This window comes from Musa acuminata, chromosome BXJ1-6 (assembly GCF_036884655.1).
Source record: "Musa acuminata AAA Group cultivar baxijiao chromosome BXJ1-6, Cavendish_Baxijiao_AAA, whole genome shotgun sequence".
Classification (NCBI taxonomy): domain Eukaryota; kingdom Viridiplantae; phylum Streptophyta; class Magnoliopsida; order Zingiberales; family Musaceae; genus Musa; species Musa acuminata.
Genome location: NC_088332.1, coordinates 10,764,872 through 10,775,868, shown reverse-complemented (window position 1 = coordinate 10,775,868; position 10,997 = coordinate 10,764,872). Strand labels below are relative to the sequence as shown.

At 43.4% G+C, this 10,997-nt stretch overlaps 3 protein-coding genes across 3 annotated transcripts; all 3 read left to right on the top strand.

Moving 5' to 3' along the window:
- The first annotated feature begins 956 nt into the window (after positions 1 to 956).
- LOC135676211 (1-aminocyclopropane-1-carboxylate oxidase-like) lies at positions 957 to 2,289 on the top strand. Its single transcript, XM_065187137.1, has 3 exons — positions 957 to 1,133; positions 1,234 to 1,469; positions 1,562 to 2,289. The coding sequence occupies exons 1-3, from the start codon at positions 1,032 to 1,034 to the stop codon at positions 2,145 to 2,147; spliced, it is 924 nt and encodes a 307-aa protein (XP_065043209.1). The 5' UTR covers positions 957 to 1,031; the 3' UTR covers positions 2,148 to 2,289.
- Positions 2,290 to 3,406: 1,117 nt separating this feature from the next.
- LOC103987677 (1-aminocyclopropane-1-carboxylate oxidase) lies at positions 3,407 to 4,774 on the top strand. The gene is made up of 3 exons (XM_009406049.3): positions 3,407 to 3,587; positions 3,673 to 3,911; positions 4,006 to 4,774. Exons 1-3 carry the CDS (start codon positions 3,486 to 3,488, stop codon positions 4,589 to 4,591), a joined length of 927 nt encoding a protein of 308 aa, XP_009404324.2. The 5' UTR covers positions 3,407 to 3,485; the 3' UTR covers positions 4,592 to 4,774.
- A 2,339-nt stretch (positions 4,775 to 7,113) lies between these two features.
- On the top strand, positions 7,114 to 10,285 carry LOC103987676 (lipase-like PAD4). Its single transcript, XM_009406048.3, has 4 exons — positions 7,114 to 7,240; positions 7,330 to 7,648; positions 8,570 to 9,307; positions 9,384 to 10,285. Exons 1-4 carry the CDS (start codon positions 7,206 to 7,208, stop codon positions 10,182 to 10,184), a joined length of 1,893 nt encoding a protein of 630 aa, XP_009404323.2. The 5' UTR covers positions 7,114 to 7,205; the 3' UTR covers positions 10,185 to 10,285.
- Positions 10,286 to 10,997: the final 712 nt, after the last annotated feature.

Below are 10,997 nucleotides of genomic sequence, written 5' to 3'. Positions count from 1 at the left end.
CATCATCCTATATTACACAATTAACTCTCCAACCATGATGGTAGGTTCAACTCAAATAGCTCGGAAAATAAATTCAACCACACAACTTAGGAAATAACTCCATTATACTATTGGATTTTTTCTTGACTTGTTTATTATAAAGGATATGAGCATAGGGGCACGTTTAATCGAATGTCAAAATAAAGATAACATTTATGAACGATCATCAATTTCACAAATCATCAAACCAATCATTTTTGCTTCAATTACTGCTCCAATCAATGTGTGACATTGTCATCTTGGTCATTTGTCATCATGCAATCAACAATAGTTAATCTCTCCTTACTTTCTTCCAAATTTCAAATCAAATATAATTTTAATTCATTGTGATGATTATATTAGCAATAAAAGTCATCGACTATCTTTTGAAATGTCAGTCTAAGATTGACATCATTGACGAAAGCTCAATCTTGCGAGAGCATGATCGAAGATGATAATAAATGTAAACATAGAAAGATATTCTTATATTTGTTACATCCTCAATCAATCTTATATTTAAATATAAATTTGATTAAATAATTTGAGTACATTATCTCAAGACTTAAAACATGGAATGAGCTTGTGAGCAATGTACTGAGGAAACGAAATATGTCGTATAGCCACGATGGAAACCAGGAAGCCTCGAGTAGGGTTCATAGTCAAAGCCGGTCAACATTCGGTATAGTAGGGGATTTTTGGGTAGACATCTTATCGACGTGACCTCACATTTTCCAAAGTCGAACTGCATCGTAACGTTTTGGTCGTTTATTTCATGAGCTGATCTCCTCGTAGATGGGACAAGATGGCGGTTTAGTTGACCATGGAGAAAAGGTTTGACCAGGAACACGGCTTAGTTCCCGGTTATTTCCTCTGATTGGTATGTGAGATCTGATATGGAAGCTTGACGCAGTATAAAAGGTCCCAGTTGGCTCCATTTCTCTTCATCCGATCCATTCGAGAAGCAATACAGAAGCATAATTTTCAACCAGAGCATCATCTCCTCCTCGCTAGAAATGGCCATTCCAGTCATCGATTTCTCGAAGTTGGAGGGGAAGGAAAGAGCTGAAACCTTGGCACGGATTGCCAATGGATGCCAAGAATGGGGATTCTTTCAGGTTTGCATCCCATTTGACCGGTTCCTTCTTTGTCCTTACTGGGATCTTTTCGAGTTGACGCTGGTACTAAAGCAGAGGAATCTACCTGACCTGTTTGCAGCTGGTGAACCATGGGATTCCGGTGGAGCTCTTGGAACGCGTGAAGAAGGTGTGCTCCGAGTGCTACAGGCTCAGAGCGGAGGGCTTCAAGGCGTCCAAACCTGTGCAGCTGTTGAACAAGCTGGTGGAAGAAGAAAGCGACGCCGCCGATGCTAAGCCCTTGGATAACGTGGATTGGGAGGATGTCTTCCTTCTCCAGGATGACAACGAGTGGCCGGCCAACCCTCCAGAGTTCAGGTGATCATCAACTTCCACGCAGGGCTCGTCAGGCTAATTGATATGTAGTTATAAGTGCCTAACGTATGCGCTCTTCATGCGCAATCTTGCAGGGAGACCATGAAGGAGTACAGGGAAGAGCTGAGGAAGCTGGCTGAGAAGGTGATGGAAGTAATGGATGAGAATCTGGGGTTCGAGAAGGGCTCCATCAGGAACTCATTCTCCGGAAACGGCGAGCATCAACCCTTCTTCGGCACCAAGGTGAGCCACTACCCACCGTGCCCGCGCCTGGACATGGTGAACGGCCTTCGCGCCCACACCGACGCAGGCGGCGTCATCCTCCTCTTCCAAGACGACCAAGTGGGCGGCCTGCAGATCCTTAAAGACGGGCAGTGGATCGACGTGCAGCCAGTGGCCAATGCCATCGTCATCAACACGGGAGACCAGATCGAAGTCCTCAGCAACGGGTGGTACAAGAGCGTGTGGCACCGGGTGCTGACGACCAGCGACGGCAACCGCCGCTCCATCGCTTCCTTCTACAACCCCTCCTTGAAGGCCACCATCGCTCCAGGGACCAACAAGGGCGACGCTGCTACAGCGCTGTACCCCGAGTACGTTTTCGGGGACTACATGGATGTGTACGCGAAGCAGAAGTTCTTGGCCAAGGAGCCGCGGTTCGCGGCGGTGAGATCCGTGTGAGGATTGCAAAAGTGCACGTTGTTCATTAAGATATATTGTTCCTTCGATTTAATTCTTCGCATGAGAAGAACGTTTGTTTGTATCAGATTAATTCTTCATGTAATGAATAAAACGAGTCGTCTGCCTCTCAACATTGATGATATCCTTTCTGACTTCTTCTGTTCTTTCATCGTACGTTGGATTGCTGCAGTGGTGTAATTGATAGACTACGAGCCTCTCGAATGTACGGTATATATATATATATATATATATATATATACTGTTTGAGGAAAAAAATTATTTCCCATATAATTATATTTTTCAATCTCCTATGGTAAATGACCATTAGCACAAAATAATTATACTAATATTTTTTATATTATAAATGCTAATTATGTTTTCTATATTCTGCTTTTAATGTCTCTTTATTTTGCCTAATTTCCATTCCCTTCATATTAATGAATGGATTTACACCTAAATCAGGTTTGGACAAACTAAAAATGATCAATAGGTTTCTTGATATAGAAATGTTCAAAATAGTTGGTGAATATTTAGATTGATGTGGAGATTAGTTAATTTGCACCTACAATTATGTCACTCAAGATTTAAGGATGTACCCCTAAAGAATTAGTCTTGTAGAATTTGTATTCGATATTTTCTTTTTCTCTAATGAAAGAATGCGTATTTAAAACATTAATCTCGTGATAATGCATTAAGCTCGTTTATTAACAAATGAGGTTTCGAGACACAACATATCAACTTGTTTTAGTGGTGGCGAGATATCTGATTAATGAAATTAAATCTCATCTTACACTCGATAATAATAATAATAATAATAATAATAATAATAATAATAATAATAATAAATATTAATAAAAATAAAATAAATAAATTAGGTTAGGTATACACGGAAGGTTAAGCAATGACAAAGGCAGTACGAGTCGATGAGTTGGATATGAATCATCGTGGAAGCCTGTCATTTTGGTCTCATCCAGAGCGAGGGCCCGGCCGCCGGTGGTCGTAGCCACCCTATTAACGTGATGAACATTCTCCTTACCGAGTCAAGCATCCCTGTTTGTCCATTTATCTCATGAGTTACTGACTGTGACTTTGATGCTTGCCGTGTGGATGTAATGTTGGTCAACGTCTCGTACTACAACCGCGGAAAGAAGGTAGATCTGCAACTCCTGGGGTTACTTCCTGGTTGCTTCTTCTGATTGGTACGTAAGATCTGAAACCCATGCTTTGCGCACTATAAAAGGCCCCCAGTTGCCTCCATTTCCTTTCATCAATCACCATTCGAGAAGCAGTATAGTAGCAGAGTTGGTAACCGGATCACCCCATCTGTCTTTTGGAGAAATGGCCGTTCCAATCATCGATTTCTCGAAGCTGGAGGGGGAGGAGCGAGCCGAAACATTGGCACAGATTGCCAATGGATGCGAAGAATGGGGATTCTTTCAGGTCTGTTATCATGGCTTTGTTTTCTTTTTCCGCGGGTCCTCTTCTTTCTCCTTCCGATGTTCTTATGAAGTCGATGCGTTTGCAGCTGGTGAACCATGGGATTCCGGTGGAGCTCTTGGAACGCGTGAAGAAGGTGTGCTCGGAGTGCTACAGGCTCAGAGCCGAGGGCTTCAAGGGGTCGAAGCCTGTGCAGCTGTTGAACAAGCTGGTGGAAGAAGAAGAAGACGAAGCTGCCGACGCTAAGCGCTTGGACGACGTGGACTGGGAGGATGTCTTCCTACTCCAGGATGACAATGAGTGGCCGTCCAACCCACCAGAGTTCAGGTAATCATCAGCTTCCTATCGAGAATTGTTAGGCTGATTGATATGTGGCTGTACTCCGTCTGTCCTAGTGCTGAAAGTTTGCACGATCATGCAGGGAAACCATGAAGGAGTACAGGGAAGAGCTGAGGAAGCTGGCGGAGAAAGTGATGGAAGTGATGGACGAGAATCTGGGCTTCGAGAAGGGCTCCATCAGGAACTCATTCTCCGGAAACGGCGAGCATCAACCCTTCTTCGGCACCAAGGTGAGCCACTACCCACCGTGCCCGCGCCTGGACATGGTGAACGGCCTTCGCGCCCACACCGACGCAGGCGGCGTCATCCTCCTCTTCCAAGACGACCAAGTGGGCGGCCTGCAGATCCTTAAAGACGGGCAGTGGATCGACGTGCAGCCAGTGGCCAATGCCATCGTCATCAACACGGGAGACCAGATCGAAGTCCTCAGCAACGGGCGGTACAAGAGCGTGTGGCACCGCGTGCTGACGACCAGAGACGGCAACCGTCGCTCCATCGCTTCCTTCTACAACCCTTCCTTGAAGGCCACCATCGCTCCAGGGACCAACGAGGACGACTCTGCTGCAGCACTGTACCCCAAGTATGTTTTCGGGGACTACATGGATGTGTACGTGAAGCAGAAGTTCTCGCCAAAGGAACCCCGCTTTGAGGCAGTCAAAGCTCTGTGAGGATCGGAAAATGCATAATTGTTGGAATTTACTTCTCGTATATATATATATATATATATATATATATATGAATGATTCTTTGTGGTGTTTTATGAACATGTGTAATTTAATTAATGGTTTTGTTTTGACTTGGCATAAATAAAATAAAAAAATATATGTTTTGATTTATACATTCAAAATCCATATCAATGATGTGAAGTAAGTAAGTGATTTTTTTAAATAAAATTATTTATCAACTAAGTCAGTTAATATCTTCGAGGACGTAATGATTCAAAATATTATGGAGCATAAAAAATATTTCAGAAAATCTAAAATTTCAAAACAAAAAAAAAAAGATATCCTGTACCCAACCCGGCCCCAAAGAATAGATCATAAAATTAGAAGAATCTGATTGTGTTTCTAATGACATTTTATCTGACACAATTAAATAGAGTCTGAGACAGCAGTTGATGGGAACCCTTCTTGCTCTCACGTCCCAATCTCCAAACCGCAAATCACAATCTTATCTGCCCGCTGTGTGTGTCGTGTCCTCAGCTTGGCATGAACAGCCTGCCGACAGGCGTCTTTGGGAGGGAGTGAGTGGCCGGAATGGTCGTGTTGTGGGCGGCTAAGCTTGTCAACCTCTGCTTCCTTACTGACGTAACCAATAACGTTGCTGATGACGTCCGACGGTGAGAAATATCTCCCTCATTTGGCCAATATTGAATCTAAGAAATATATTGCATCCTTTGTACCAGTATTTTTCACTGGTCCTTCCTTTAAAACTACACAAGGACTACTGCTGACGTGACGTCACCAGATATAATATGTTTAATAATTTTTTTATTATCAAAATTTATTGTGTATGAATAATATATATCGATCTAATAAAAAATTAATATGAATGATACGATATTTTTCATGTCGATACGTTGATACATATCATAATCGATCGATACATTGGTATAAACGGATCGATAAGATAAATTATATTTATTAGTATGTCAAAATTTTTGATTGATTAAAAATAATAATAAATTTTAATATTGTTTGAAAAGGCATGATGGTTTGGGATTGGTCAAGTGTTGACCTTCGATGAACACCTCTCCCTTCGTTGCTGTCATTGGCTTTCTCACTCATCCTCGATCGCCATCAGTCTTTCTCACTCGTCACGTGAAGTAGGCATCACGGTCTTGTCGAAACCAATGTCATGCGACCCAATTCCCACAGCCACCACAAAAGTACAACGCCACCATCTCACTGACTTTTGCGTCTCTCTACCACTTACCCACATCGTTTCCTCCGCCACCACGTAAGACCACATTGTTCATGTTCGACTAAGACATCGTGACTCGATTAGTAATTTGTCTGCTCACGACTTTCAACATTTTCTAATCTATTTTGTTCACCAATAGAATGTGATGTTTTTATTTAAGAAGATTTTTATTGACAATCATTTTTTTACTATTTGTCATCATAACTTACTTTATAAATGAATATAAATATTATTAACTTATCACTTAATTTTAAATTATTTTCACCCACTTCCAGACAACTTATTTCTTTACCATCTTTCCTCTTTCTCTTCTTTTTATCATTCTTTCTCTTCTACTAATTGTCGAAGATGATCATAAGAGATTCACTTACGGTTTGGATATAGATGCTTGATGATTGATCAGTGGATGAAATAAGTTGTATGAGATAAGAGTAATTGAGGGGTTGTAAAAAATAAAAAGTACGTATATATATATCATTTGAATTACTATTCATTAAATAATTATTAGGATTGATTAGGGGCATTCAAATTGTATCGAAAAATCTTTTTTTTATCACCCTTCTTCATTAATTTTTTTTCGTTGATTTATATATTTTTAATTAATTTATATACATCATTGTATATCTTTATTATCAAGAAAAAAAAGCACTACATGCAAATTTGTTAAATTGGTTAGATAGGTCCCAAATGATTCCTTTTCAAAGTGTTTTGCTTTAATCGAATCAAACTATTTTTTTCAATTTGATTTGATTTGACCCTTAGTAGTTTAGTTCGAAACACCCCTATGATTGACATATTTGACTTTAATTAAAACCTTTGTATGTCAAATCCATTTGTAATCTCTTATGCTTTTAATATTATTGACCATCTAATGATAATTATCATGATAGATCATAAGTTCAAATATTGCGTCTGTTCTCTTTGTTTTACCTAATATATTTAATTACAATAATTATAAAATACTCCTTTATTATTTAAAAGTACATCATTCTTTTGAGTAAGTTTATGAGTCAATCTTACGTTCATTTCCCGATAGCTTAAGCCATTGAAATTATCGTTGGCTCGTCAAAAATATCTTATATATTAATGGTGCCATATATGTTTTATTAAATTTTAAATGTTATTTTGATTTAAATTAATTATTATCTTGACTATTATTATATTCAAATTTTATAAAAAAAAAAAGAAAAATATTAAAAAAAATAAAAGAAAAGAAAAGTCCTCCCCTTCATTGACCATGCGTTCACACCCACACGTCAAAGTATGAAATGCTACTAATAACCCATCTTCGTCGACGAGTATACGTCCAAAAAGGAAGTCACGGAACTTCTTGCAGCGGAAGCTGAGCGAGAAACGAGAATGGAAGGCCTGAAGGTGGAGGCGGAGCACTGCATGTAAGTACGCCTGCAATCCTACCATCTCTCTCTCTCTCTCTCTCTCTTATCGCGATCGGTGGAAGGGTCTCACCACATGTAGCTTAAAGGTTCGAGACTAGCCACGTCCTGGGGGCCCTCCTGGCGTCCTCCCCACTGCTCACACAAGCCTGGGGCCGCTGCGTGCACGCCAATGCCGGAAGCTCCAGCTTCGTCCTCCAACGCTGCGACGACGCCGTCTACGTCGCCTTCTCCTCCACGCCGTCGTCCACGGCCACTGCACTCGGCGGCGGATTCTTCGACCTTGTTCCTATCTCCAGCGGCGGCCACGAGCTCTTCGCGCCGCTGGAGGGAGCCGCGCAACCGGTGCTCGTCCAGGCCGGCGCTCTCCGTCTCTTTCTGATCTCCTACCGCAGCCCCGATTTCCAGGTGAACACACACCCACGCACAATTCTACTCCATTGGATTAGTGTTTCCGTGCTTAGATTTTGTGACTCGCTGGTGATCGATCTGCACATAATTCCCCTCAATCGCATCATTTGGATCCAGAAAACGCGTCCACGAGATGTGGAAGCCTTTTTCTGTTCTTGAGTGGGGAATACGATCTTTTGGACTTGGAACTGCTCATCCCACTTTTGCTTATGTCAATTACCACACCCACAAGTGGATTTCAAAGTCAACATGACCACCTTTAGGCTTATGGCTTCACATCGAAGGTTGTGAATCGGCGCAAACCTTCGATCCCGATCACACTAATAATTACTCTGCTTCGCATGTTCTAATCCGTCTGTGTCGGCCATTAAAGTGTGTTCCAGATTATGGATTTTTCTGATACATAAGGAAGCTTTAGGGATGATCATGTTGATTTGTGATATGTTCTAGAGGAAGATCGATGAGAGTCAGAATCATGTTTGATTCTCTGGTCTAAAGCTCGTTATCATCCATGGCGAGTCAAGAAGACTGGCCATGTCCAAACAGTTGCAGTCGGCCTACGCCGGCAGGCCATCGCCAAAGTCTTGGTCAAAACAAAAAGTTCAAATTTTGACCTGCTTACCCCAAAATTGAAATCATTTTGCTTCTGTTGCTGATTTGCCTCTGGTTGCGTTAACATCGGTAGCTGTGATTGAAGTCATTTTGCTTCTGTTGGTCTTTGTCTATGATTGCGTTAAGATTGCTAGTTGTGATTTCAAGTTTTGGACGGGTTTTGTATCGATGGAGTGATGCTCTGAGAAGATGTGAAGATTCCACGCTTTCTTCTTTGGCATTTTGGTTGGATTTGTAGCTCATGACAGGAACAATGTTCTGATCTGATCCGATCCGATCCGGTCTTTCTTCTTCCACCATGGTCAGATGCTGATAACAGAGACCAGAAACAAGTCGGTCATATTCACAGGCCACTCCGTGGGAGGTTCCATCGCCTCCCTTGCGGCCCTTTACTTCCTCTGCTCGTCTTCTCGACCCGACGCTCCATCACCGGCTTCCCTCGTGTGCATCACCTTCGGAAGCCCGCTGCTCGGAGACGAGACGCTCTCTCGAGCGATTCTGAGGGAAAGGTGGGGCGGAAGGTTCTGCCATGTCGTGTCGCAGCACGACATCATGCCCAGGCTGCTCTTCTGCCCTGTGAACGCCCTGCCTCCGCAGCTGGCAATGTCGATCTGCACCTTGATGCAGTCATGGCATCTCTCGATGCGTTATCCGCAGTTTCCGAGACCTGCGCTGCAGCTCACCGACGACCAGAAAGCAGAACTGCAGGGATACATCTCGATGCACATCGGTGCAGCAGCATCGGAGCAAACGCAGCACATCAGCCCTTATCGGCCCTACGGAAACTACGCTTTATGCTCTGCGGAAGGCGCGGTGTGCATCGACGATCCGCTCGTTGCAGCGAAGATGCTTCATCTGACATTTACGACAGGTTCTGCGAGCATCAGCTTCGAGGAGCAGCACATCTCCTACGGGGATCTCGTGGTAGAGCTATCACAAAACCTGCAGTTTAGGAGGAGCCTCCACCTCGAAGAAGGCGCTCCAGAGTCCAACCGCAGCGCCGGGGTCTCACTGGCTCTGGAGGCATCAGGGATGGGAATCCAGGTAGATCACTGGCCCTCGCGATCAAACATTCGCAGAAGAACATTAATCTCGCTTGAATGATCGATGTGGATGACAGGACATGGGCGCCATGGAGGCTCGGGAATGGCTCGAGATGAGCATGTGCCGACGGCCGAAGCTGCAATGTGCCAGTCTCGCTATCAAGCTCGCCAAGGTGACGCCTTGTCGCGCCCAGATCGAATGGTACAAGGCCCTGTGCGACGACGACACGGGCTACTACGACAGCTTCAAGCTCCGGAAGGCTTCCAAGAAAGACGCAAGGGTGAACATGAACCGCATCAGGCTCGGCCAGTTCTGGGACGAGCTGCTCGACATGATCCAGAACAACAACCTACCCCCCGACTTCCACAAGCGAAGCAAGTGGGTGAATGCAGCTCAATTCTACAAGCTCCTGGTGGAGCCGCTCGACATCGCGGAGTACTACAGATGCCAGTGGCCCAGGACCAGGCGCCATTACCTGACTCATGGCAGGGAGAGGAGGTACGAAGTGTTCGACAGATGGTGGAACGATCGCAACAAGGAGGCCCCCGAGAAGGCGGCGGCTCATCGGAAGAGGAGCAAGTTTGCTGGGCTGACGCAGGACTCGTGCTTCTGGGCCAAGGTGGAGGAGGCGAGGGACAGCGTGAAGAATGCTTGGGCCGAGAAGAACCCCACGAAGCTGGTGAAGCTTTGGGAGAACCTGCACGGTTTCGAGAGCTACGCCAACGGACTGATCCGGAGGAAGGAGGTGTCGGTGGATGTGTTGGCTCCGCGATCGAGTTACAGCTTGTGGGTGGAAGAGCTGAAGGATCTGAAGTCGAAGCAGGCGTGCCGTCTTCCTTCGTCCTCTGTTTTGGTCGGAGTAACAGGAGGAACGTAGAAGGACAAGAGAATCCACCCATCTCATCGACGTTGTAACAGAGATCAGTCTGTGACATTTTGTTGGAAAAAACTATCGTAGCCGAATAATTTTTTTCTTTATTTGAATATTAAAATAAGTTTTTTTTTTATTAAAATATTAATTTATTATAAAAAAAATTAATTAGAGTAACATAAACGATAGAAGAATGAATACAAAGTGAGATATCGAAGTTTTACATAAAAAACTTAATACGAGAAATATCATAAGATCGTAATAATAAGTTTACGATAGGATTTTTTAGAATAAATAAAAGATCATAATAACATCAAAAACATAAATCTTATATCAATGATAATATATCATCATGATCGATGGATTTGCAACAAATCGTCCGGTGCAAGCAGCTTGAGGCAACATATTTTGGGATAGATTTAGCAGTCAATACTTTCTGCTAAAAGCTTTCGATGTTAATGATTATTAATTACTGATATTAATTAAATAGCAGACATCTGCTTACGAGTAATCCTTTCCACTGTTGCTCGATTTCCTCCGTCCTCATCTTAAAAAAGATATCTTTCTGCACCCAACAAGCGTGCAGCTAAACCATAAAATGGAACTGTTGCTAGAAATCGGGAGTGGATCGTCTTTGAAGTGAGAGCTGACAGGAAAAAGAAGCAGCAGCAGCAGTGGACACACATCGGTGGTGGGGGCGACTTCATGCACGGGCATGAGAGAGACGTGACATAGTGGGTTTGATGCTCCCCACTTCGCTCTCGTTTGCTGAAACCCATCTTTATTCCCCCACAGTGACTCCATTGTGATCACAAGAAT